A 26384-nucleotide genomic window follows, 5' to 3' on the forward strand; every position below is an offset into this window, starting at 1 on the left:
ACACTGGCTGTGGGGGAGGCAGGGGTGCCGCCTGGAACGTCTGTTCCGTGGGCCGTCTCTGAGCCCCGTGCCAGGGCCTGGCCCCCCACCTTTCCTGAGGGCGCACTTGGGTGCACGGAGCTCTTGCCCAGAAGGGTCTAGGACAGCCTGAGCCGCAGAGCAGGCGACGCTGGCCCTGGCCATGAGCTGCCCGAGGCCCAGCCTGGCCCAATGTGAGCCCCTTTGAGCCAGGGGCTGGGGGGCCGAGGCCCAGACTTGCTCAGCTAGGGAGAGGAGAGGGTCACAGCCTGCACGAGGTGGGGCTGGGGTCTTGGGGGCAGCACAGGGTCCGAAGGGCCCTGGCTAGATCTGTCCCTGAGCTGTTTCCTTCCAGGCCCCCCCCCCCCCAGCAGAGAGTCCATCCCAGCTTGCTTGGTGGGGGCGGAAGCTGCTCTGTGACTCCCGCACAGGCACGTGCCCCTGCTGTTTCTGCATCCCCACCCCCATAAGGCGGGGGCTCCTGAAGTTGGCAGAGTCAGCGTTTTTTCTGGAAGCTTCCAAGTGCCAGGTGGCTCAGGGAAGGCAAGGATATGCTGACCCAGCTCCTGGGCTGGGGAAGGCCCCATTCCAGGCCTGTGCCCCGCAGGCCCGGGCGTGGCAGGCCCCGGCAGGTTTGGGCGGAGGACTCAGCCCAAGCAGGGAGCTTGCCTGTGGTAGGTGGAGGGGATACGTCCTGGTGACAGGCAGAGCCCATGGAGGGACAGGCTGCCCAGAGCCAGGAGGATTCCCCGGGGACCGGATGACGCGGCAGGAAGCGTGTGGGTGATGGCCAGCGGCTCCGCTGATAAGCGGTGCCCGGCCTGGCACTGCCCTCCCTGCCTTCCCGGGCCGCTCTGAGGCTGCTCCCCGGCCCCCGGCCCTGGCCAGCGGCACTCCTGCCGCACACCTGTGCAAACATCCGCCCGCCGGCCGGGAAAAGGCCCCTTTGTGCCCGGCTTGGCACCGGTGCCCTGGCCTCGCCGTCAGCTGCAGCCCCAGCCTCGGCCGCCGCAGGCCTGGCCCGGCCCGGCCCGGCCATTGTCCCCGCCAGACCCGCGCCCCCGCCGCCCTGGGCCCCGCCGGGGCTCTGGCCCCCATTCATGGTAGCGGCTGCCCCTGCAGCTGTCCGGGCAGGAGTGCCCCAGGCTTGAGTTATGGGCTGTGCTCCTGGCACATCTCAGACACACAGAGCTCAAGAAATGCAAGATGGGGCAGCCCAACTGGGGCTTTGAAGCCAGTTTGTACTGCACCCCAGTGGTGGCTTCATTTGCCCACCGAGGGAGAGAGCGCCAGCACCCCCGGCCCCACCCCGCCCTGCAGCTCCCGCCTGGGTGGCCGAGGGGTCTGCTAAGTGAGTGGTGCTGCCACGGGGCACTCGGCAGGGGAGGGGACTGCAGGCCAGGCCACTTGTGATGTCCATGTTGGGTCTGCTCCAGGCTTTGCCGGCGCAGCTCTCACCCCACAGGCCTGGGTGGGCACGGCCAGAGCCAGACCAGCTTCTCCGAGATGTGTGAGATAGACGTGCGGATAGGGTGTCAAGGCCGCTGGGATGTGCCATCTGCCGGGTCTCCGCTAGGGAGTGCCGGGGGGGCAGGGGAGCTGCCACACGTAGACACTGTCAGGCAGGGTACAAGTGCCACGGGGGTGACCCCAGCATCTCTGCCCGGCCGGTGTTTGCTGTGTGAATGAGTGCATGAGCTGAGGAGCCGGGAGGGTGGTGGCGTCCATGGCACATGGGACAGCGGCTCTCAGTATCCTTGCATGGCCATGACAAAGCCCCTTAGGCCAGGCGGCTTAAAACAGCAGAGCTGTGTTCTCCCAGATCTGAGGTCTCCCAGAAGTCTGAGGTCAAGGTGCTACCGGGCTGACTCCCTCCAAAGGTTCCAGGGGGGTCCCTCCTGCCTCTTCCAGTTTGGGGGCCCCCAGGCCCGACTGGGCTCAGGGCTGCACCTTCTGTTTCTGGTCAGGACACTGGTCAGTGGGTTTAGGGCCTGCCCACGAGACCCAGGGCCTTCGCATCTCAAGACCTTTAACCCAGTCACATCGACAAAGACCCACTTTCCAAACAGGTTCATGTGCTGGGGGTCCAGGTGGGCGTGAGTTTGGGGGCACGCTTCAGCCCCGGCCGGCAGCTGTTCCCCCGGGACTTCACGAGACGCGCTCTCCCCTCACTGAGCCCGTTTCCGGGCCGTCTCGGTTAGGTGCCAGCTCAGTGGCTGAGCGTCCCCTCCAGTCCCCCCGCCCCAGGTGGGGACCCGAGTGTGGCGCCCCATGCCTGGCTGCTGAGGTGTTTGGGGAGGATTTAAGACTTTCTTCTTTGCCCTTGGAACAAAATGCGTTTGTTTGTGTTAACATTTGAGTGGAGGGAAAAGCGGTTTTTGCAAACACGGGCTCCTCTGTTTAGCGCCCGGGGGTCTCTCAAGTCAGGAGGCTGCTGGGCCCTGTTCACCCCTGCGTCTAAATTTAGCTTTTAGAGTAAAAAGCCTAGAAGCCGCCCCTGCGTTCAGCCACCACTTAAAACAGAGTCTGACCTCTGCTCATTCTCCTTCGCTGCGGGCTCCGGAAGGCTCTGGCTCCCCAGACTGCACTGCATCCTGGCAGCGTGAGGCCAAATGGGTCTGGGGGCCAAGTTGGGGCCCGGGTGAGGACAGGGCCTCCCAGGTATTCTCGTGCAAGCCGTGTTGGCACGGCCAGGTGGGCAGGTCCTGTGCCGGGACCTCATGTGAAGCTGGGGAAACCAAGGTCCTGTGGGCTGGGGGGCGGGGGCCAGGCCCCCAGACCCCGCATGGCAGGGCTCTTCCTTTGCCTGGGCTCCGTGTGAGACCTGGGAGTGCAGTGCAGCTGAGAACGGAGTGTCTGTAGGACCCCAGGCTGCTGCCCGCCCTGATCCGGTTCTGTACCTGTGGACTGCTGTGTATGGGGTGGGAACGTGGGCTCTGGGAGCCCAGTCAGAGAAGGGCCTTGATGACTGGGTTCTGCAGGATGAGTAGGAGTCCACAGGGCAGGTCCACCTCTCTGTACTTCCTGTCCAGTGACGGACACCTGCGGAACTGTCTTACTCGGACTCGGCGAGCCCAGTGAGGGTGGTGTCCAGGATGATTTCCTCTGGGGTGGAGGTCAGCTCGTGTCATCGAGGGTGAGAACTCTCCCACTTCAGCTCGCCAGAGACAGTGAAAGAGGAAGCAGTGGGGCAACGTGGTGGGTGGGACCTGGGCTCCACCCCCGACCAACTGAGTGGCCCTGGGCGTGTTACACGCCCTCCTGGACTCCTCTGTGCGAGGGATGTAGGCAGGTGCCTACTGGGTGGGGAGAAGAGATCACAAGCCTGACTGGGTCAGCCCCCGGCCTCCCGGACCGGAGTTCGTCCCCTTTACGGCGTCTCCCCATGGCGACCGGTGCTGTGCCCCAGGACCACGGCGCCCACCCCTCACTGCCCACAGACAGCCCTGCCCACCGGGGCTGCCCTGTTCCTGGAGACGTGAGTGAAGACCCAGAGGAGACACAGATGACGGGGGACGGCACCAGGGCATGAAGCATCCGTGCTCGCGCGCCGCTGCGCATGGGGCGCCCTGGCTGAGCCACCTCCCGGGTTTGTGTCCAGGGACATCCAGGTCTGCACCCCCGATCACCTGCTCTCGGGCAAGTCCCCAGCACAGTGGCGATAAAGTGTCCCACTCCCAAGCTGCAGGAAAGGCCAGCGGCTCTGCAGGGTGGCTGCCTCCTCCAGGGCTGCAGGGACGCCGATCACTCGGCAGAGAAGGTCTGTGACGGGCTCTGAGGGGCCGAGGCGGGTGCCCTCCGGGCCCCTCCCAGACAGGCGGGCGCAGCACCAGGCCTGGCCCAGTGGGGCGAGGATGCAGACTCCCGCGCTCCTGTCCGTGGAGGGAGGTGGACTCCCCCTCCTCGGCCGCCCTGCACCCCTCTGCCCTCCAGATGGGCCCTTCCCCTCTTCCCGCCTGCATTTGGTTTCCAGTTGTGGAGGTATTTTGTTTTTTGGGGGGTTTTTGGATTAACTTTGGTAATTTAAAATGGTGCGTTACGTGTTGTCTCGAGGACTGAGTTTTCTGACACCTTTTACGTCCTGCCCCCAAGGCGTGAGGGCCACACTCATGTCCCTGGTTGCTCCGTCTCAGAGGTCACCCTGCCCCTGACTCCCTGCACGGCCACCATTCTTGAACCTGTCTCGGGAACCCTTACGTTCTTAGCGGTAACTGAAGGCTCCAGGGAGCTTTTGTTTATGTGGTTTATATCAATACCATATTAGAAAATGAAACTTAGAAATTTAAAAATAGCCCCACTGTATGTTTATACATAAATGAAGTGATTTTGTGGAAAACCGGATTTTCCAGAAGACACTGGACACAGTGTCTCGGATGGCCGTTCGCAGCCGCGATCGGCCTTTGCTCATCACACCCGGGCCCCTGCGGAGGCAGCTGCAACCCAGGCCTCACACATGGGGCGCAGGCCCGCTGGGGCTGCTGGTGAGGGGCCCCCGTCTGCCTGCTGGCCGTCGGCCTGGCCCGTGGCCCCGGGGTGGTGTGGTCCCCCCTACAGGCAGCAGGGCTGTGCTCCAGGTGTGCCCAGCCTGTGTGCACGTGCGGTGTGCGTGTCAGAGGTTGGACTTGGAGAGAGTCAGGCTTGACGTGGGACCAGACCCTCTATGTGACCTCATGCTGTGTGTGTGACGTGAACACGTGTGTGCCACGTGGCGGCCACTGCACATCCCGTGTCTGTGCGAGGCTGGCTGGCTGTGCGTGTGCACGCGCAGGCAGGCCCGGGAGCAGGTGGCTCTGCGTGTGGGGGACGTGTTCCTGGGGGACAGTGGCGTTGCAGGGAAAGGCTCCTCGTGGCCATTGCAGGAGATGGCCCCCAGATCCTGGGGCCACAGACGGGCGTGTGCTGGGCACCGGGTGGCCTGGGCTCCCTGGTCATGGAGGCTGAAGCGTGTGCCTGGTTTCCCCACAGCGTCGAGCTCGCTGGCGTCCCTTGGGCCCTCACCAGGTCCTTCCTGCTCCAGACTCAGTCACCTCTGCTTCCTGAAGGCCTCCCACCTCTGCTCTGGTGCTTCCGAGCTGTCGCGTGCACAGCGTGTGTCTGGCCCAGCTGTGGACACCAGGCTTCTCTGTCCCTTCCCTCCTCACCCCCGTGGCTGGTGGGCTCTCTGAGGGGCTGGAGTGGGCCCTGCCGCAGGACTCGCTCCTTCTTGTCGGGCCTAGCCTTCCATTGGAATCTGCTAAATGGGCCGCCACAGGCCCTGCCTCCGTGTCCCCTGCTCCCTGCGCTGGCCTCATGGGCCGGGGGTTTGCATGGAGGTCCCACACAGGGCTTCCTGAGCTGCCGGGGGCCGTTCTCATGTGGCCTGGGGGAGAGAAGCAGGGCTGGCAAGACCACAGGGTGGCAGGCGCCAGACTGACCGCCACAGGTGGGGAGCCTGAGGGACACTCTGGGCCACCCTGCCTGCTGCCCTGGTGTGCAGGTTGAGTGCGTGTGCTGAAAGGTGGAGCTGTGACCCCAGGCGCCCTGGGTCCCCTTGCCAGGCCCAGAGCTGGCTCCTCAGATCAGAAGCCCCGCAGGCAGCCCCACGGCCTGGACGCTGGCACGGCCAGGCGGGGCTCCAAGCCCCTGCAGGATGTCCTTGTCATGCTCAGGCTGGAGGCCCAGGGAGCAAACCTCAATGCCAGGGGGAGGCAAGCCTGGGGTGGGAGCGGGAGCAGCAGGGAGTGGCCCCCACTCCCAGTGCCCCACCTCGAGGGACAGCTCCCCTACGGAGGAGAAGGAGCGGGCTGCATCTGGTGCTCTCAGGGAAGAGGACAAAGGGAACATCCGGTGCCCGGGTGGCGTCAGGAAGTGGTGTGTCATCCCCGGCCGGGCTCCCTGTCGAGGACGGGTCCCGGTGGGAGCTTCCGGCCTCCTGGGGGCCGGAGCACAGCAACATCGGTGGCCTGGGTGGCAGGCCTGCTCGGGACGGGGCCGTGGAGGCCACGCATGTCCTCCGGTGGGCCCTGTCCTCCGTCGGCGCCAAGCTTCCGTTGATTTGGGAACCCAGTCCCTCCAGGCTCTGGCGCTGCCCCTCGAGCCACACAGCCACTCAGTGCTGGCTCTCCCCCTGGCTTCTGCTGGCAGGGCAGCAGGTCTCGGGTGCAGGGGGTCAGCAGGACGGACACCCGTCCGGGGCTCGGGCTCCACCGCTGACTGCCGCGCTCCTCCTCGCAGGTCACAGTCACCACCATCGGCTACGGGGACAAGGTGCCCCAGACGTGGGTCGGGAAGACCATCGCCTCCTGCTTCTCCGTCTTCGCCATCTCCTTCTTTGCTCTCCCAGCGGTAGGTGCTCTGTGGTGGGGGCGTCTCTGCGGCTCGTCAGCCTCCTCTAGGCCCGGGGCTGGCAGGGAGCCCTCCGGGAGCAGATCACTCACGAGGGGCACATTCGGACCCCGGCTCGCCTGCCGCAGGGCCTCTGGAGGCCCCCCGCCCTCCTGCTCCCGTCCCCGCTGGGTCCTTTGTAGCAGGAGCAGGTGGCGGCCTGCTGTGGTTTCAGGGCGACCCCCGGGCCTCTCACGGCAGATAGCGGGGTGTGGGCCGGGTCATCCGGCCCCGGAGGGTAGGCCTGAGGTGCCCACAGTGGCTGCCATGGGGCTGCAAAGGTGGAATCCGTGTGCCTCCTGAGGGAGCAGGCAGGCCCGCACTGAGGCCCGGAGGTGGTGGTGGGGCCCTGAGCCAGGTCCTTTCTGGAAATCACAGGTCCTGAGCGCTGAAACCCTCCAGCTCACTGTGTGTGTGTGGAGGGGTGCGACAGTTGTGCGGTGCTGGGTGTGGGTGTGCACTGTGGGTTCCACGTCATGCAGGCTGTGTCCATGTTTGCATGTGTGTGTGTGTTACGCACACATGCTGCGTGTGTTTGTGTGTTGTTTATACATGTATCATGTGGGTACACACTGTGCGTATGTTACGTGTGCTCTGTGGGGGTCACGTTAACGTGTTGCGTGTGTACGTGTGTCTGCACGTGTGTGTACAGTGTGCCAAGTAGCTCTGGTGTGGTACGCGTGTGCGTGTGCGTGTGCGTGTGCGTGTGCGTGTGCGTGTGCGCGTGCGCGTGCGCGTGCGCGTGCGCGTGTGCGTGCGCGCGCGCGCGTGTGCGTGTGCGTGTGCGTGTGTGCGTGTGTGCGTGTGCGTGTGCGTGTGTGCGTGTGTCTGCACGTGTGTGTACAGTGTGCCAAGTAGCTCTGGTGTGGTACGCGTGTGCGCGTGCGCGTGCGCGTGCGCGTGTGTGCGTGTGCGTGTGCGCGTGCGCGTGCGCGTGTGCGTGTGCGTGTGCGTGTGTAAGCATGTCTGCTTTGCTCCCCTTGGTGGGCGGGGAGCTCCCTACACGAAGGGCGGCCCTTTTCCCCCCATGAGCGATCCTGGGTGGCAGCAGTGTCCTGCTCGGGGTGGGCGGGGGGGCTGCATCTGTGGGGCCCTCAGCACCGGGCAGGCCTGGCTTTCCCGAGCCCGCGACCTGGTGCCCAGCCCATCTCCCCGACTCCCACGTCCAGGGGACATGTGTCCATGTGGACGCGAGCCCTGCTTTCTGCTCCCCCCAGGGCATCCTCGGCTCCGGCTTCGCCCTGAAGGTCCAGCAGAAGCAGAGGCAGAAACACTTCAACCGGCAGATCCCGGCGGCGGCCTCGCTCATCCAGGTGATGGCTTGGCCCCCATGGCCTCATCCGTACATCCAGCCTGTGTCCCCCAGGGAGACACAAGCTGTCTGGTCTGGGAACTAGGAGCTGCTTACGGACTCCAAAAGCCGCGATTGCGCCCAGGCGTGCCCGCTCATCCGTCTAGTGGTGCTGACAGGGTGCACAGGGGCACGGGGAGCCCTCCTCCCCCCACTGAGGCTTCTGTGGACCGTCATGTCCTGCGGGCCGGGCTGGGGGCGAGGAGGCGGCCAGGCCAGTCCTGGATTTGGTGTGGTCTGGCTTCTCCCCTCTCCGTCCTCCTTCTGTGGCTGCGCCGCACTCTGCGTGGGGCCAGTCTGGGAGGGAAGAGTAAGGGGTCCTCGGGGGGGCCGAATCCCGGGGTCAGGGCCCCGCTGGTGCAGTGCAGGTGCCCTCTGGGCCGTTCCAGCTCCCACGAGGCTCAGGGCTCCCAGGCGGCTGAGGACCAGGGTTTCTGGCAGGCCGGGCAGCTGCCCTTCACAGGCCCACGGCTCAGAGTGCCGGCCTTGGTGGTGGGGCTGCGTCTGCCCTGATGCCCTGCACTGCCTGGTGGGGAGCCAGGCTAGTCGACCACCCTCCTCCCCACCAGGCTGATGGACAAGACAGTCCCAGAGGCTCCAAGGTTGGGGGGCAGAGGAGGCAGAGACAGAGTGCTGGGGAAAGGAAGGGTCAGAGGCAGGTGAGGAGGCAGGTGGCCCCAAGCCCTGGACACTTGGCTCTGGGACCCCAAGCTTCTGGGACTCACTGGAGAACCAGGCGACCCTTTTAGTGCAAATGAAGATGTAGGCACGAGATTCATTTGAGAATCATCGCTGAGGGTTTGGTCACTGGCCTGGCCGGGGCTGAGAAGCAGGGATGGGGGGCCAGGAGCAGCGGTGTCATCCTGTGTTGGCCACGGACATGGGGCCCTCTGCTCAGCAGAGCAGCTGCCGGGTACAGTGTGGACCCCTCGGGACCCAGGGGTGGTCTGTTCCTCAGGCCCTTTTGGGACCCCCATCTGGGTGGGAAGGAAGTAGAAGTCAGGCTGTAAGGCTGATGGGCTGCGCCCCTCCCGCTGAGTCTCCTGGGGAGACCAGAGGGCCTCCCGCGGGAGGGGCGCACTGACTCCCCATGGATCTTGTGTGCTGCTCTGGGAATCCGGAGTCGGAACCACAGCCTGGCACCAGTGTCCCCAGGAGGCGGAGGCGGGAGAAGACTGGAGCCAGAGCAGGCGGAGGGCGGGCGCTGTGAAGGAAGCAGGGAAGCTCCAGGCCACGTCACGTTTGGGAGCAGGAGACGCGCTGGCCGCTGGAGATGGTGACGGCGGCACGTGGGCTCAGGGGGCCGGGCCTGTGGCCTTTCCCTGACTGTCCTGGGGAGTGTGTGGCCCACATCACAGGTGGTGTCACGGCCCCGGGAACCCTGCTGCCTCACCCACTCCCAGGCTCCCACAGCCGGCGGTGCCGAGGCCCTTGGGTTGCGTCCTCATCTGGGCTTGGGGTCTGCCTCCCATCCCACCTCTGCCCACCTGGGCGTGGCGCAGCTCCCCTGGTTCCCCTCCTCCAGGCCACTCCCTGCGTGGGAGTGCCATGGGCATCTCTAGAATGGAGCCTTAAGACCTGCACCCACACCCGTCTGGGGCTCCCCAAACTGTGGGTCCCTGGATCCCACACTCGGGCCTCTGGGAGGAGCTCTGCTTCCTGGACATTGAGTCTACCTCCTGCCAGCCCCAGGGGCCCGGTGCCCAGTGGGTGGACCCTGGCTGCTGGTTCTGGGCGCACCCCTGCCCTCACTGTGCACCTACTTTTCTGCACGCCCCGTGGAGAGGCAGGCAACTGGGCACCTTTGCAGCTCTAGGGCCGGGCGTGGGGCCGGTCCAGGGGGCACTGGCAGGTGGTGGCAGAACCAGGTGGGCTGGTCTTTGCAGGCACAGGCCTCTGTGGTGTCCAAGCTAGGAGTGACCGTGTGTGAGGCTGCGAGCTGCCCGGCCGAGGAAGGGGCTGAGCCAGGCCGTCTGGGAAGAGGCACAGGCCCTGGGGGGCATCAGGGAAAGGGCTGGCAGACAGGATGCCCTGTTGTCCCGCCAGGAAGGGCCCGCAGCACCCTGTGAGGCCCTGTCGGTGGCTCAGCAGGTGACAGCCCCTCCCTTCTGCTGGTTTCAGACAGCATGGCGGTGCTACGCAGCCGAGAACCCCGACTCCTCCACCTGGAAAATCTACGTCCGGAAGCCATCCCGGAGCCACGCTCTGCTCTCTCCCAGCCCCAAGCCCAAGAAGTCCGTCATGGTAACCAGCCGCCGCCCGCCGCCCAGCTGGGGCACTTGTTAGCGAGCGGGGGAGCCACGGTGGCCACAGCTCGCGGCCAGGGTTCGACCCTGGCGCTTCAACCCAGTGCAGCCCACGTCAGGGTATCAGCACCACTCTGGGCACTGGAGCGGTACAGCCCGCACTGGGCTCCCGCCATCCCAGCGTCCCACGGCCGCGGGCACGTAGGACCGGCCGCGCCAAGGCCAGGGCTGTGGGAGGTCAGAGGAATCCCCCAGGAACAGGACGGGCTGGGTTCTGGGAGCTGCTGGGAGAGGCTCTTGAGAGGGCCTTGGTGTTGGGCTTTGTGTGCTGAGCGTGGTGGGGATCAGGGGACGGAGATGGCCTCCTGGCTCAGAAGAGGGTCTGGGGTGGGTCGTAGCGTGAGGGAGTTCAGGCAGCCTGGGGCGAGGGTCTCAGGAACGAAGGGAGGGCCGGCACTCTCCCTGGCTCACGCCCACACCGTCCTCGGAGAGGTCCTGCTCTCTCAGTTTCTGGCTGCCCCTGCAGCCTTGGCACCTGCAGTTTGACCTCCCAGAACATTCTCCCAGATTCCAGCATGGCCTACTACCCCACTTCCTTTAGGTCACCCCCTCAAAGAAGCCTTGGCTGGCCCTCAGCCTGTGCCCCGCCCTGTGCTCTCACGCCCTTGCAGGCCACAGCCCCTGTCACCACCTGCTCTGATGTGTTCCTCTGCATTTATCTGTTTGCTAATTTTCTGTCTACCTGCACCCTCCCCGGGACCGCTGTCAGTGTCACACGCTGAGCCCGCCCTATCTGTGTGTGAGGGGCTGGCCCTGGCCCTGGGTCCCTGGCAGGTGCCCCCAGCCTGCTGGTGCAGGTGCTCTGGGCCAGCAGGAGTCCTGGCAGAGGGTGCCCAGGGACTGACCACTTACTGTCTGCTGTTTTAGGTAAAGAAAAAAAAGTTCAAACTGGACAAGGACAATGGGGTGAGCCCCGGAGAAAAGATGCCAGTGGTCCCCCACATCACCTGCGACCTCGCAGCAGAGGAGCGGAGGCCTGACCACTTCTCGGTGGACGGCTGTGACAATTCTGGTGAGAAACTGTCACACAGGACAAAGGGGTGGGCACAGGGTCTGGATGCTCAGTTCTGATCCACCAGGGCCGGCAGGACCTCTGGGGTGTGTGGACGCCCAGTCCTCCCTGGACCACATGCTCTGATCCTGTGGGCATCAGGTGTCCTTGCGTTTGCTCCGGCGAACCTGGTGTCACCCGGAGAAGTCTTCTCTGTTCTCTTCTGGGCTCTGGGCTTCTGGGAGCCAGGCCCTGCCTCGGTCCAGCTATGCGGCTGGCACCCCCAGTCTGGCAGAGAGGAGGTGGCCCGCACACATGCTGACCCCCACTCCAGGTGGAGTGGGGGCGGGGGTCCTGAGTGCCGAGCCAGCCCTGTGTGCCCGCAGCTGTCCCCTTCCTCCTTGCTCCGTGCGTTGTTCTAGTGTTTCTGTGTCCGTCCCTCCCTCCCCTCTTGGACTTCTTCCCGGAACCTCCCAGAATGTTCCGGCATCCACTAGAGCATCCCAGCCTGCTGGTGGCTGTAAGGACGGCGTCCCTGTCTCAGGCACGGCAGAGGGCGACGAGCTCGTGTTGTTCCTGACCCTACGTGCTCACGGCGCCGGCGCCTGGTCCGCCTGGTGCCAGGTTTGATGCACCCTCCCGCGTCTGGTCAGTGCTGGCAGAAGGGCAGAAAGCGTCCCTTGAGGCTGGCTGTGGATGTCCCCTGGGAGCTGGGTGTGCGAGACTGCGCCTGAGCACCCAGCCCGCTGGGCGTGGCATCGGGGTGCCCGCCCGTCCCCATCGCCGATGAGCCCCTGGGACGCGCTCCCCACCTGCCCGCCAGAGTGGGCACAAAGGACAATTGTGCCCACAGCTCCAGATTTGGGGCAGGACCATTGTCGCGATGCAGATGGGGGCTTTCTGCAAATGCTGATGGGTAGGTTGGGCGCGGGGAGGAGCGACGTGGCTGCGGGCTGAATACGGAGCAGCCCAAACGATGCGTCCATTCAGCCCGTTGTGTGTTACTAAGTACTTAGCGATGTCTGCGGAATGTTAACGAGCTCCCAGGGCAGAGCGGCGGGCGCCCTTTGTGGGCGGCTCCTGCCCGGAGGAGTGCTTCCTTTCCTGCCGACACGATAAGTCAGCCCAGCCCAGAGCCGCCGAGCTGAGCCTGAGCTGTGGGCCTGGGCCCTGGGGACCCAGAGCGGCCCCCGCCCGGGGTTACCTGAAACCCCCGAGTCCTCCTTGCCCGGAGGCTCTCGGGAGCCCTGGGTGAGAGAGGGGTGCTGACCCCTGGGCGGGGGCCGACACCGGGAAGGGCCCACGACCCCAGCGCCCGCACACTGGGTGCCAACAGCCACGCTGGGTCCCACCACCCTGCCGGACCCAGGCGGGAGCCCGAGCCCCGCGTGGGTGTGCAGACGGGGTGTGTGGGGCAGGACCGTCCCCCTGCCAGCGCCTGCCCGCCCACAGCGCCTGTCCCAGACAGAGACGCTCACCGTCCTGTGTGGGCTCCAGAGGCTTGCTGGTTCCCGGCTGGGTTCGCCGGCGTCAGGCCGGGTCTCACACTCACGGGGGTGGGTGGTGTGGGCGGCAGGACCCCCGGCCCCCGTAGCTTCCCTCCACTTCCAGGTTCTCATCACGCAAGTTGCTCGCGCTGCACTGGCTCAGTAGGGGCCGTGGTCAGGGGCCTGCTCCACGCTGGGCCCAGGTGAGGCCCCCGGGGCATAGGGAGCGCTCCTCACCACCCAGGGAGGACGGTGGGTGACAGCAAGGGGCAGAATGTGTGGGTTTCTGGGGGACAAACACCTGGCTTGGGTTGGTTGGACTTGGGAAGGCTTCTCAGAGAAGGTGACACCAGCATTGAGCAGAGCTGGCTGGGGATGGCGAGGAAGCACCTGGCAAATGGCAGGAGCAGCTTGGATGGAGGTGCTGCGGGGAACAGACCTCTCCATGTCTGCACATACTCGCCGAGTGACCTGGGAGTATCACGTGGTTTCCCCACTTGTAAGGTGAGGAGCGTGGGCTCCCGCATGCGCTCATGCTGTTTTGATCACTGTCCTTCAGAAGACGGAGGCCTCGGATGGGAGTAGTGACCCAGGGCCTGCAGGTGTCGGGTGGGCCAGGCAGCAGAAGGCCACGGAGCAGCTCTGCACTCTGCCTGGTCCCAGAGGTGGCGCGGATGGAGGAGCGGGCAGGACACGGCGGCGGGCCGGTCTCGGGCCTGCGTGGGACTGAGGGGCGAGGAGGTGGGAGGAGAGGGGCCAGAGAGCGGCGGGCAGGTCTGCAGACTCAGGGCTCTGGCGCCAGGGCCTAGGGCTGTGCCAAGTTGGGCATAGTCAGGCCACTGGGTGAAGAGAGGCTGTTCACTTTCATCACAAAACATTTCAGACAAAAGCTTCAGAGGATGGCACGCCCCAAGCCACGTGCCGCACGGCAGGCAGGACCCGTGTCGAGCGCTTGCGGGCCCGGGCTGCAGCGGGCTCGGGCTCGTGCCGGCGAGCTCGCAGGATGCGGGTGGCGCGAAGCAGCCGCGACGCGCAGGCTGGCCGCGTGGTCCCCTGCGCCCCGCGCTGGGCCCGAGCGCTGAGCCCCCCCTCTGCCCCGCCCGCGGGTCTGGGGGCTGCGGGTGCCGGCGCTGCGTTTCCGCTGGCGGCGGCGGGACTGTGTCCCTGGGCGCTGCGCCCGGGCCGCGGGCCCTCGTCGCGCCGCCTCCCCCGTCCCCGGGCCTCGCTGCGGGCTGTGGGTCTGGCCTCCGTCACGCTCCTCTGCTGTAGGGCCTGCCACTGGCCCTGGAGACCTGCTTGGATTTACCCACGATTTGCCAGTTTTCGCCTCTCGGTTTGGCTTTAACTTCCTTCCTCCCGAAGCCCGTGCTTCCTTCAGTGGCAGTCGGGTGGCGACCAGCTCGGGTGTTGTCTGAGATGTTGCTCCTGGATGACGGTTCAGCTGCAGGCTAAGCTGCGCGTTCCCAACGCCCCGCCGGCTGGCCGCCGGCCCCCGCCCGCCCGCGCGCGTTGTCCAGTCCTCGACAGTCCTTTGTGGGCGACCCTCCCTTCCTGTCTGGTGACTCCCCGTACCTTCTCGTGGCTTTGGCATCCTGGAGTTTCACCGAGTGAATCAGCTGGTGGGTTATCTGTATTTGTTCTGCTAGCAAGTTGTCGTGACTCCCGCATCTGAGGGTGTGTCTTCCATCGAGCGGAAAGTCAGCCCCACGTCGTGCATTGTCGTCTCCCCCAGATGCTCTCATCTCCCCAAAACTCCCACCTGACCTCGCTCTGACCTCCCTGGCTGCCTCCGGGCTCCCGTCTCGCCCCGGGCGCTGCTTCCTCGCTCACGGCTGTCTGGTTACAGACTCGCCACGCGTGCCACCATTGAGATCCGTTTCCGTCACCATGTATGTTTTTGTTTCCATCTGTCCGCACGTGGGGCGGGTCTGCTTGCCCTTAGCACCACGTATGTTCCTCCTGGTTCGCATCACAGCTTCGGATCCTTCAGCCCCTTGAACCCACTTGTTTCAGCAGCTCCGTCCCGTGACCCCGTCACCCACAGCTGTCGGAGACTCTGATTCCGTTCGCCGTGGCTTCTCTGACACTCACTCTTGGTGCCTTGCTTCCTCGTGGGTCTGCAGCTTAGGTCGTGATTGGTGGAGGTCCCCTATCCGCGGGGGCCCGTGCGCGCTGCCTGAGGGACGCTGCCCCGGCGAGGTCTCCCTCTGCTGGCCCAGGCGCCCGGGAGCCACCCCGGGGCACTTGCGGTGCTGGTGTGTGGATGTGCGATTGTCTAGACGACCCGTGTCACGTAAATACGCACCGAGCCTCTCACAAGGGCAGCCCTGAGCCACGCGCCCCGAGAGGAGACTTGTGACTCACGCTCCGAGAACACGGGCCAAGGCAGGTGAATCTCTTTTTCTCCCCCTTTTGCCAGCACGTGGGTTTGGTTGGCTGGTTTTGTTTTGCTCTGCTCTGTGGTTTGAGTCCACCCTCTCACTCTTGGCTGAGCTTTTCGAGGGGCCCAGGCTGAGATGTGGGGTCTCAGCTTCGTGCAGGCTCCTCCTCTCCAGGGGCAGTAAGTCCACTTGTGTCCCCCGGGTGGGCAGCCCGGGACAGCCTGCGTGTCAAAGCCAGCACGCGCCTGCTCCGCTGCACCTGCTTCCCTCTGGGCCACAGGGACACCCCTGCCCCACCAGGTGAGCCCTGTTCCTGCACAGACAGAGGCTTTCTATGGCATCAGGCCTGCTGATTGCCGGACACAGAGGTCCTCCTCTTGCGAAAGATGATCTGTTCCCAACACAAGAGGCTGAGAGCTCCCCATGGGCAGGGGACTGTGATACTCCAGGTTGGAACATCCCTGGGTGCCCCTCGAATCACCTGGAGATTTTACTGCTAACTCAGAGGCCCACCCCTTAGGTTCTGAGTCACAGTGGCTGTGGGGAGGCCCAGGGGTGTGCGTCTGTAACAAGCCCCAGGTTACCCTGAAGCATGTGGCCCGTGCACTAGTGCAGCCCGCAGGGGACATCCTGCCTCTGTGACATCCTGGTCAGCGTCCCACCTTGGTCTCACCTGGGTCAGCGTTTCCTTGTTCAGAACAAGAACAGGGTCCCAGGCACCCTCCTGGCATCTGCTCCTCTGTCCTGGTCTGGGGTGTGATGTCACCCCAGCTCTGGAGAGGACTTTTGATGATAAATTCTGGTGACCATCCAGTCATCCCATGTCACTCCTGCCAGCCTCAGGGTCCTGGGGAAGTGGGCCCACAGGGTCTTGCAGGCTGAGGGCCCGTGATTCTCTGAGTGGTGTGGGGGCACAGCGGGGCAGGGAAAGAGGCTGCCAGGGCTCCATGGGCATGCTCTGAACTCCTGGGTCAGAACCGTCCCGTCGGCCCTCGCCCGAGCTGCTCCCTCCTGTCCCCTCGGCCCCCGTGGCTTCTGTCTCTTTTGGGCCTTCGCTGAGGGTGATGGCGCCGGATCAGGCTCACTGTGCTCCCCTCCCGTCTGCTGTGTGGCCAGGGGACAGGTTGGCACGTGCGCCTGCCTCAGACCCTCCAGGATTCCTGTCCCCTCTGGGACACAGCCCAGATGCCTCTGGGAGCCTTGCGATCACCTGGCCCGGCCACCTCTGCCCACGAAGCCCCCTTCTGCACCCACAGCCAAGCTCTTCCTCCCAGACGCGTCCGCCTGAAGGTCATCCCACAGAAAGAGCTCCGCTCTCAAATTCCGGATTTGTTTTCTGATTTAAAAAGTGGCACATGCTCATCACAGAGCGTATGAAACCACAGACCCGAGTGGTGAGGAGGAGCAGCCACCTGTCGTGCAGCCGCCCAGGACAGCCGCTGCCGGGTCCTCGACACGCCGCCCCGCCTCCGCAGTTCTGACACCTGCTTCCACCTCAGCCGTGCAGGCTTCTTCCCGCTTGCATCCCTGTCAGGACATGATTGTTCCCACGTACCATCTGAAGTTCTTGTATTGATTTCTTGCTGTGTCCAGTCAGATGTTTATGCCAGTGTGTCCAGGCTCCTGACTTCCTGCGCTAGTTTGGAAATACAGTGGGCAAGGGTCCCCTGACACGTTTCTGATTTTGTTAGAACTAGATTCAGCGTTTTGCTGTTTTGATTGGTGGTGTTCCTGGTTTTTAAGCTCTTTCTCTGTCAAAGAGGAAATAAAATCCCAAATTAGAGAATATTTAGAAAAATAATAACAGAAACACTCCTCATCAGATCCCATAGCATATAAAGTATTTGAAGGATTATTGAGCCATGAATTGTGTATCTAAATATGACTTCAAGGCCCATCAGCAAAAAGGAAAAAATAATGAATAATACAAAAGGAGAAAGAAACCCACAATTAGAGGTGGTGATTTTAATAAAGCTGTCTCAAAAGCGGATAGAACAAGTAGACAGAAAGCAGGAAGGGCACAACCCTGAACGGCACCTCCAGCCAAGCCGACCTAGTTAACACCTAGAGACCTCTCCTCCCAACAGCAGCAGAGAACATGCCATTTTCAAGTGTGCACGGGACATGGACCAAGACAGACCATGTTCTGAACCATAAGGCAAATCCAATAAATGTAAAATGACTCAAGTGATAGATAAAGAGTGTCGTCTGACCACAGTGGAATTAAACTGAAAATCAATAAGAAAAAAATCTCTGGAAAATCCTCAACTATTTGGAACCCAAGTAACATGTTTCAAAACAGCACAGTGTCAGAGAAGAATTCCAGATGAAAACTCAAAAGTGTTTTGAACCGAATGAAAATGAAAACACAGCGTATCAAAATGTGTAGTCTCTGCTGCGGGCAGCACTCAGGGGCCGTGCGGTGTCCCAGCGCGGGCGCAAGACGTGGTCTCAGTCAGCCTCAGCTTCACCCCCAGAAACGATCACAGATAAGTAGAAACAGGGCAGCAATAAAGATCAGAGGGGAAACAAATGAAATAGAACACACAGAAACAAAATAATGAAACCGAACGCTGTTTGTTTGTTTTAAAGACGGTCAGCACAACTGGTAACCCTCTGCCCAGACACGTCAGGAGAAAAAGGAGGCATGGATTATGAGAAATGAGAGCTATGGTGGTGCAGAGTCTACAGATGTGAAAAGGGTCGTAAGGGAATACTGCCTACAGTTCTTTAAATTCAGCAGCTTAGATGAAATGGGCAAATTTCTTGAAAGGTGTAAACTACTAAAGAAATAGATAACCTGAATAGGTCTCTATTTGCTAATAAAATCAAAGTTATAGTTCAGAACATTCCCCCAGACAGCACTGCTGGATCACATGGCTTTCCTGGGGAATCCTCCCAAACACTTAAGAAAGAATAAAATCAATTTTAGACACTGTTCTCTAGAAAATTGAAAAGGAGGGAATACTTCCAAACGCATTGTGAGGCCAGCGTTGTCCTGATCTGAAAACCAGCCAAAGATATTATAAGAAAAGAAAGCTACAGGTAAGAATCCCTGATGAACATACATGCAAAAATATTCTAAGCCAAAGTTTAGCAAATCAAATCCAGTAATACATTAAAAGGATCACACATCATGACCAGCTAGGGCTCAGGAATGCAAAGCTATTTTGATATTTTAGAAAATCAGTCAGTTAGCCATATTGACAAATGAAAAAAACCATATGATCATCTTAATAGATGCAGGAAAAGAATTTGACAAAATCCAACAGCCATTTTTAAACAAAGGTTCTCAGCAAATGGAAAGTTAAAAGGAGCTTCCTCAACCTGATCAAGATTATCAGCAAAAATTTACAGCTATAACATATTAATGAAAAAAGACTGCTTCCCCCTACGGTCAGGAACACAACAAGAATCTGCTCTCGTCATTTCTAGCTAACACTAAACTGAAGGTGCTAGCCAGTGGAATAAGGCAAGAAAAAGAAACTTTAGACAGCCAGTTTGGAAAAGAAGTAAAACTGTCTTTATTTGCAGATGACATGGTTATCTATGTAGAAAGTCTGGTGAATGCAGAAGAAGGCTACTAGAACTAGTGTGTGAATTTAGCTTTGTGGCAGATAGAAGACTGATAGGCAGAAATCAACTCTATTTCTGTCCTCAAGCAGGAAATACTCTGAAATTGAACTTTTAAAGATAGAGTCGTATAAAAATATGAACTACTTAGAGGTTAATACGACAAAAGATGTGAGAGCTGTTCATCTCACACTGCTGAGAGGAATTAAAGAATATCCAAATAATTGCAGAGGTGTACCATGTCCATGAATCACAAGCTTCAATATTGAGCTCTACACTCAATGTGCTGCCAGGCAAAATCCCGGCAGGCGTTTTGTAGAAATTAACAAGCTGGTTCTGAAATTCACATGGACATGCATATGACCTAGAACACCGAAACAACTTTGAAAATGAACAAAGTTGGAAGAAAAACACCAGCAGTGTGGCATTAGCATCAAGGTGAGCAAACAGATCAACAGAACAGTGTAGAGAGTGCAGATAAGCCTATACATTTATGGGCAGCTGACTTTTGACGAAGGTGCAAAGCCAATTTGGTGGAGAAATGATAGTCTTTGAACAAAGAGTGTTGGAACAACTGGACATCCACATGCCAAAAAACCAACTTCAATCTACCTCTCACATCACAGACAAAAATTAACTCAGAATTTACCATAGACTTCAATGTAAAGCCTGAAACTTTTAGAAGAAAACACAGTGGAAAACATCTTTGTGATCTGAGCTAAAGATTTTAGACATGACACCAGAAGGAAAAGCCACAATCAGAACAACCTGACTGAACTTACCAAAATCACAACCTTCACTTTGAGAGACACTATTAAGAGAATGAAAAGACAAACCAGAGATTGGGAGAAAATGTTTTCAAACCACACAGCTGACAAAGGACTTGTATCCAGAATATATGAGGGACACTTAACGACTGAGCAACAAGAAAAGAAAGAAAAAAGGGCAAAAGGTTCGAACAGACACTTCATCTAAGAAGATACACAGGCAAGCAATAAAAAGATACTCAGCATCATGAGGTTTTAGGGAAATGCCAACTAAAACCACGGTGAGATGCTGCCACACAGTTAATATACAGGCTGAAATTAAGAAGACTGGCCACACCGAGGGCTGGTGGAGAAACTGGAACTCTCATGCTCTGGCAGGAATGAGAAATTGCTTTGGAAAACCATTTGGCAGTTTCCCAAAATGTTAAATACATACTTGCCCTATGATACAGTCGTTCTGTGCCTAGGTGTTTGTCCAGGAGAAATAAGAGCAGACGCATGTGCCAACCCACGAACGGGGCGTGTTCACAGCAGTTTTATGAAGACTGGACACAACCCCAATGCCCGTCAGTATTTGCATATTTTTTTAAGTCCATGCAATGGGCATCACTCAGAAGTGAGGCGTTAACAGCCCAGATGAACCTCACAATGATGCTGATGAGGGAAAGAAGCCAGACAGGAAAAGAGCACATGAAACCTGAGAAAATGCAGACAAATCTAGAGTAACAAGAAGATCAGTGGTTAACTTGGGACAAGGGTGGGGGGCACAGGGACAGTGCTGGGAGGAGGGGTACAGGTGGGGACAAGGAACCTTTGGGGGGTGATGGCCACGTTCAGCACACGTTAAATCATATGCATCAAACATGCAGTTGGCCATATGTCCGTTATGCCTTAATGGGAAAATATGTAACATAAAAATATTTCTCACAACAAAAAAATACCAAAAATAATTTTTCAAAGATACCCTGGGGAAAGCAGTGGCCACTCTAATCACAGATGTGGGGCTAATTTCATCAATATATTACAAAGCTCTTTTGAATCATGAAGACAAAAGGATAAAAGACACAGAAACAGTTCTCAGAAATGGAAATACCAGTGATTCTTAAGGGTCAAAAGATGCTTAGAACCTCGATTATGGTTAAAATAAATGCAAACCAAAGCAATGGGATTTTTGAACTTACCGACTATTAAAGAGTTTGATAACACTATGTGGGCGAGTGTACAGGGAAACTCTCAACCTCAGTCACTGATGTTGGGAGAAGAAGTTGATACAACCTCAGTGGCAATGAAAGATGCATATGCCCTTTGACCCTTCCAGAAACACATTCTGCACTGATGCTGCACATCTGCAAAGGGATCCCTTGCGAGGATACTGAGTTCTGCCGCTGTGAAATAGCAAAGGACAGCAGACCGCGGACATACCCATCAGTGGAGGTCTGCTCAAAGACGTGTTGGGCACCCCTCAAACAGCCGTTAAACCTGGGATGCTGTGCTCAGTGCTGGCGGAAGACGCCCCTGATATCTGACCCCAGAGGTCACAGGGCCTCGGCTGCCGAGGAGGAGGGGCTCCGTGCACCTCTGTGTGCAGACACGGTGCCTTGCGAAAGAGAGCCCGCCCTTTGCTGTGTCCCGGGAGGGTCTGAAGAGCACCGCAAGTATCTTCTCTTCCAAGATGAAGTATTGCAGCTGAGTTGTAGACCCACCTGGGCCTGGTATGTTGCTTAAAGGAGACCGTCAGCCTCCTCTTAGTCCGATTTATAGTTCTTTGTTCTAAATACACGTGCTGCGTCTTCTGGGTAATTTACTCACTGCTACTTAACTCCTCAAGGGGTTCATCTATGTGGTCGCTCGGTAGCAACGAATTTTCCCTTTTAGTGACCCGGTGTCTTCTGTGTCTCTCACCTCTTCCCCCTTACCTGAGCGCTTACCCTTTCACTCTCTTTGTCCTAATCATGTTCCTGACAGAGCTACTATTTTATTTATTACACTTCTCTTATCTCATCAGGGAACTACCTTTTCGCTGTTTTTGTTTTCTGTTTCACCAACTTGGGCTTTTGTATCTGTTCATTCCCTCTTCCTGGTTAACTTGATTAAGTTTTAACTTCATGAAGAGTAATAGTATGATTATTTAAAGCCTTTCTTCTAAAAAGCATGTTAAAGGTTATAAATTTTCCTCTGATTGCAGCATTAGCCACGACACGTAGATCTTACAATGAAACATGTTCCTTTCCATTGCTTTCTTGGTAGTTTTTGTTTTGGGTTTTGATTTTCCTTTTAATCTAGAGTTCTTTTAAGAAATGTTTCCTTAATTTTTAAGTAGTACATTTTTATCACTGTTATTGATTACTAAGTTAACAGACTTACAGCAAGAGGGTGTGGCCTGTGAACTCTCTACTTTTTTTGATGAAGTTTTTTGTGTCCAAGTACAAAAATAAAATCATTGCTTTTGTAAATGTTCCATGGACCTGAGTTAAGGAGATAAATTTTCCATTTGTAGGACACAGACTTTTACTTGTAAGCCCAGGTGAAATGTATGTGGGGGGGGGTTATGCGTCCACACGTGTGTGCATGCATACGCGCGTGCATACCTCCTTGGCACTGCGTCACTCGATCTGCCCCAGCCTTCCTGCTGTTAGTCCTTCCTAATGTAACACATCTGCCAGATTCTGAAACAGGAAAATTAAATCCTTCCTTTGCAATTATGTTTTTAGAAGTTGAGTGGCAGATCCTTGGAGTGGCCGGGAGCACAGCCCGAAGGCCACCCTCCCTGGGGTTGGAGCCCGGCTCTGCCTCTTTCTCCCTGGTGATGCTAGACAAACTACTGCCTTCTCTGTGCCCCAGCTCTGCCCCCACATCAGGAGTCTAACAGGGCCGCTCCCAGCATCGCTGTGTCGACCGGGTCAGTTAACGTGTGCCAGTGCTCACCCAGAGCCTGTCTGCTGCCAGCACCCTGGTGTCTCTGGCTTCTGCGCTGGTCCTCTTTGCCCTCCTCTGCCAAGCAGCCCCCACTCCACCGGCTCCCCAGGCCACAAACCTTGGGGCTGATCTTTCTTAAAATGTTATTACCTTACAATACACATATAACTCTATAGATGTGTGTGATGCATATGTTTTTGTGCAGTCCTTTTTTTTTTTTTTTTTCACATTTGCTTGATTCCGTCACTTCTGTGACCTACGTTACCAATCCAGGAGTTACCCTTGAGTTCTTCCCAGTGCTCCCAGCAGACGATGACCAGGTACACACAATCCCGTGGGGGTTCATCATTCATCTCCAGCACATGGGATCTCAGCACATGTGCTTCTCTGCATCTTGCCTTTCCCCTTCCTCCCTCCAGAGGTTCGGGAGCAGTTCATTCTGGAACTCAGATCTCTCCTGCATTCCCCAGGGTGTCCACGCGCCAAGATGCCCTCTGTTGCCGAGGACTCGTCTTGCTTCAGGTTTTGGCCAGTTTTCTAAAACTTCCCTTGAGCCCTACTTCCCGACAGACAGGCACCACAGTCCCCTCTCACCTGTGGCTCCTCTTTCCACGGTTTCCAGTTACCTGCAGCCAACCGTGGGCCAAACATGTCCAGAAATAAACAACCCGTAAGCTTCAAATCACATGCCGGTCTGCGTGATGTGGCGAAGCCCTGTGCTGTCCCGTCCTGTCCCCCACGCGTGAGTCATCCCTTTGCCGATGCGTCCCGCCCGTCGGTGACTTAGTAGCTGTGGGGGTTGTCAGATCGAAGGTCGTGTATTGAGGTGCTTATATTCAGGGGCCCCAGAGAGCCAGAGCAGTGATGCTGGCCGTTGCAATCTGCCAGAGGGAAGCTGTTAAGTGCTTCCTTCAAGTGAAGAGGCAAGAGTTCTCGACGTGTCAAGGAAAGGAGAGCGCCGTATGCTGCAGCTGCGGAGCACAGCAGGAAGAATGCCCCTCCTGTCGTGAGACTGTGAAGGAGAAAGAGAACGTCGTGCTGGCCCTGCGGTTACCGCGCCGGCTGCAGGTGTGCCGGCCATGGCCCCGACACGTGCTCGAGAGGGAAAAGGCGTTCAGTTTGTACAACAAAATATTTTGAGCGAGAGCACATTCACGTAACATTTTTTTTTACAGTATATTGTTCCATGTTGTTATTGTCCATTTCCTACTATGCCTAACTTACACATTCAGCTTTATCTAAATTACGGTATAATTTAAATATAAATTAGAATATAAACTTTAGACACGTGCATAGGGGAGAAGCGTTTGGCACTTTGCATGGTCTCAGGCATCCCCTGGGGGCCTTGGGAGGCGCCCCGTGGACGAGGCAGGGCCCCTGTCCTCTTGTTTGGTGGTAATTTCCGGGGTGAAACAGTTCGCTGGGGCTGCCGGAGCAAAGAGCTGGGCTGCGTGGCCCGAGCAGCAGGAGCTGATCTGGTGGTTCTGGAGGCTGGGACGTTGAGGGCAAGGCGTTGGCAGGGCGGTGTCTCCCGATGCCTCCGTCCCTGGCGTGTGCTTGGCCACCCACTCGCCGGGCACTCGTGGGGTCTTCCCCCTGCATGTGTGCGCCTGCTTGTCTGTATGTCCGAACTTCGTCTCCTCATAAGGACGCCAGTCAGACTGGGTTATGGCCCACCTGAGAGCCTCGTGCCACGGGATCACCTCTGTAGGCGCCGGCTCCAAACACGGTCACACTCTGGGCCCCTGGAGTTTGGAGCTTCAGCATGTGAATTCTGGGCGCTGCGGGGGGCGTCCTCAAGCACATCCCAGCCTGCCCGTCCCGCCTGCCCTCCCCGCCCTGCGCCCCCGCCGCCGTCGCCGCAGAGCCGGGGGGCAGGGCCCCCCCCCCCCCGCGCGCAGCACCGCGGATGCTTGGGGCGGAGCGTCTTCGCTGAGGGCCTCGTGTGCGTCGTAGGCGGTTTAGCGGCACGTACGCGCTGTGGCTGTGCCCCCACTAGAAGCACCGAGATACCTCAGAGTTTTAGGGGCAGTTTCCAACTGTTTCTTTGGTAATAATCCTTAATTACAGAAAAGCTGAGAGAATAAGGACGAGATACAAAACACTCATACACCCTCCGCTAAGATCCCGGCCACTGGTTGCTGACACCTTACCCCATTTATTTGACCCTTTGCACCCCCTTCTGTGTGTGTGTTCACGTGACGCTTTTTTCTGAACCATATGTGAGTCCCGCGGCATGCTCTGCAGCCCTTTGCCCCAAACACTGTAAAACGTCCTCCTTTAAACCTGGAGCACGAGGATCAAACCCCACGCTTAAGCACGATGCAGCCTTCCGCCGTGTCCCAGCCTCCCAGGTGACGTGGCCGTGTCCTTCACGGCGTGTTCTCCTGCCAGCGCAGGGTCCAGGCTGGGGCGGCGTCTCTTCAGCCTCCTTTAACCTGGAGAACTTCCAGTTTGTCTTTTATGCCATCGGCACTTTTGAAGGGCAGAGTCTCGCCGCTTCTTGGGGGGTTGCCTGACGTTTCCTTGCGGTTAGATCCAGGTGACGCATCCCCATCTCCAGTACTTCACAGGTGACGCGGTGCCTCGTCCCCAAGGCGCACGATGGCATCTCCCTCTAACTGATGGTGGTACTTTAATCGCCCGGTTGAAACACTGTCCAGTTGTTCCTGTGAACGTTTACACTACTTTGCCGTGTAACCAATAAACAGTCTGGGGGAGATACTCTGAGGCAATGTGCAATGCAAATAATCCTGCTCCTTATCAAAAAACGCCTCCCAGACTCAGAGGCTTTCTGGCACCAGCTCTGTTATGGTGATTGCAAAATGCTGATGTGCCAGCTCCACCACCCCTTCCACCAAAGTGCTGGGGAAAAACACTGTCCAACCAGAACGGCATTCCAGGAGAAAGCACCTCAGCATCCTACTGGAAGGAAGAGCCTGCTTCTCTTCCACGTGTTTGCTTCTGTGACACGTGAGATGGGCTCCTCTGCCTTGACGTAATCCGCATAGCACTCACTCAGCTTGCTTTGTGCATCAACAGTTCCTTTACTATAGACTGCGGAGTAGAACCCCGTGGCTCTGATGGGCCACAGGTGTCTAGCCAGTCACTCACAGAAGGACATCTGGGTTGTTTCTGGTCTGGGGCAATGACAGGTGGTGGTGGGCTGAATAATGGCCCCTGAAATATGCAATTCCAGTTTCTAGAACCCGTGACTGTCATCTTATATGGCAAAGGAGATGCTGCTGATGTGCTTAAGCTAAGGAGAGGCGACCCTGGGTTATCTGGGTGGTCCCGACGCCATCATAAGTGTCCTTCCTCCCAAGGAGGCAGGGGGAGATGGGACCGTAGAAGAGGACAGTGACACGACACTGGAAGCAGGGGAGGAAATGCAGTGTGTGGTGGGGAGGGGGCCACCACTGAGGAATGCAGGTGGCTCCCAGCAGAAAAGGCAAGGAAGCGGGTGCTCCCTGGGACCTCCACAAGGAATCACCTGCTGGCGATCTTCAGTCCCATTAGGTTAATGTCAGACTTCCGGCCTCAAGAACTGTGAGGGAGGAAACTGGTGTTGCTTTAAGCCGTTGTCTGGCTGCCCTGTTACAGCAGCGACAGAAGACTAATACACAGAGAAAGCTGCTCTCAACCTCCATGCACAGGCTCTTGTGTGAAGGAACGTTTTCATTTCCCGCGGACAAAGCCCCAGAGTGTGACTGCTCAGTTGTCTGGCAGATGCAGATTCAGTTTACTTGAGAAGCAGCAAAACTGTCCCCAAGTGGCTCTGCCATTTTATGTCCCCTCCAGCGGTGCATGAGCCATCCGGTTTCTCGGTGTCCTTGCCAGCACCTGCTGTTGACACTGGTTTTCATTTGACCTTTCGCGTTGGTATGTAGCAGGACCTCGTTGTGGTTTTGATTTGCATTTTCCCAATGGCTAGTGACACCGAACATCTTTCCATGTGCTTGTCTGCCGTTTGTATAACCTATTCGGTGAGACCTTTATTCGTATCATTCGCCCATCTCCTAACTGGCTTGTGTTCTGAGCGTGGAGTTTTGAGACGTCTCTCCACGTTCTAGATACCAGTCCTAAGACAGACGTGCGCCTTGCAGACGTCCTCGGCCAGTCCGCAGCTTTCCTTTCCACCCTCTTAACAGGCTCCTTTTCATTTTGATGAAGTCCAGTTTGTCCTTTTTATGGACTGTACTTTCAACGTTAGGTCTAAGAACTCTTTGCT

General features: G+C 58.3%; 1 protein-coding gene across 9 annotated transcripts in view; it reads left to right on the forward strand.

Annotated features, from left to right (window-relative positions):
* KCNQ1 (potassium voltage-gated channel subfamily Q member 1) overlaps positions 1–26384 on the forward strand; it is a 321449-nt gene that overhangs the window by 90521 nt on the left and 204544 nt on the right. For all 9 annotated transcript variants that reach the window (XR_012509482.1, XM_074371477.1, XM_074371479.1 and 6 more), the window contains exons 7-10: positions 6232–6342; positions 7599–7694; positions 9854–9976; positions 10906–11050. Coding sequence is in view for 8 of the 9 variants with exons in the window: in XM_074371477.1 (XP_074227578.1) it covers positions 6232–6342; positions 7599–7694; positions 9854–9976; positions 10906–11050 (475 nt within the window). In the remaining variant the exon portion in view is untranslated. The remainder of the gene's footprint in view (positions 1–6231; positions 6343–7598; positions 7695–9853; positions 9977–10905; positions 11051–26384) is intronic.

This window comes from Camelus bactrianus, chromosome 10 (assembly GCF_048773025.1).
Source record: "Camelus bactrianus isolate YW-2024 breed Bactrian camel chromosome 10, ASM4877302v1, whole genome shotgun sequence".
Classification (NCBI taxonomy): Eukaryota; Metazoa; Chordata; class Mammalia; order Artiodactyla; family Camelidae; genus Camelus; species Camelus bactrianus.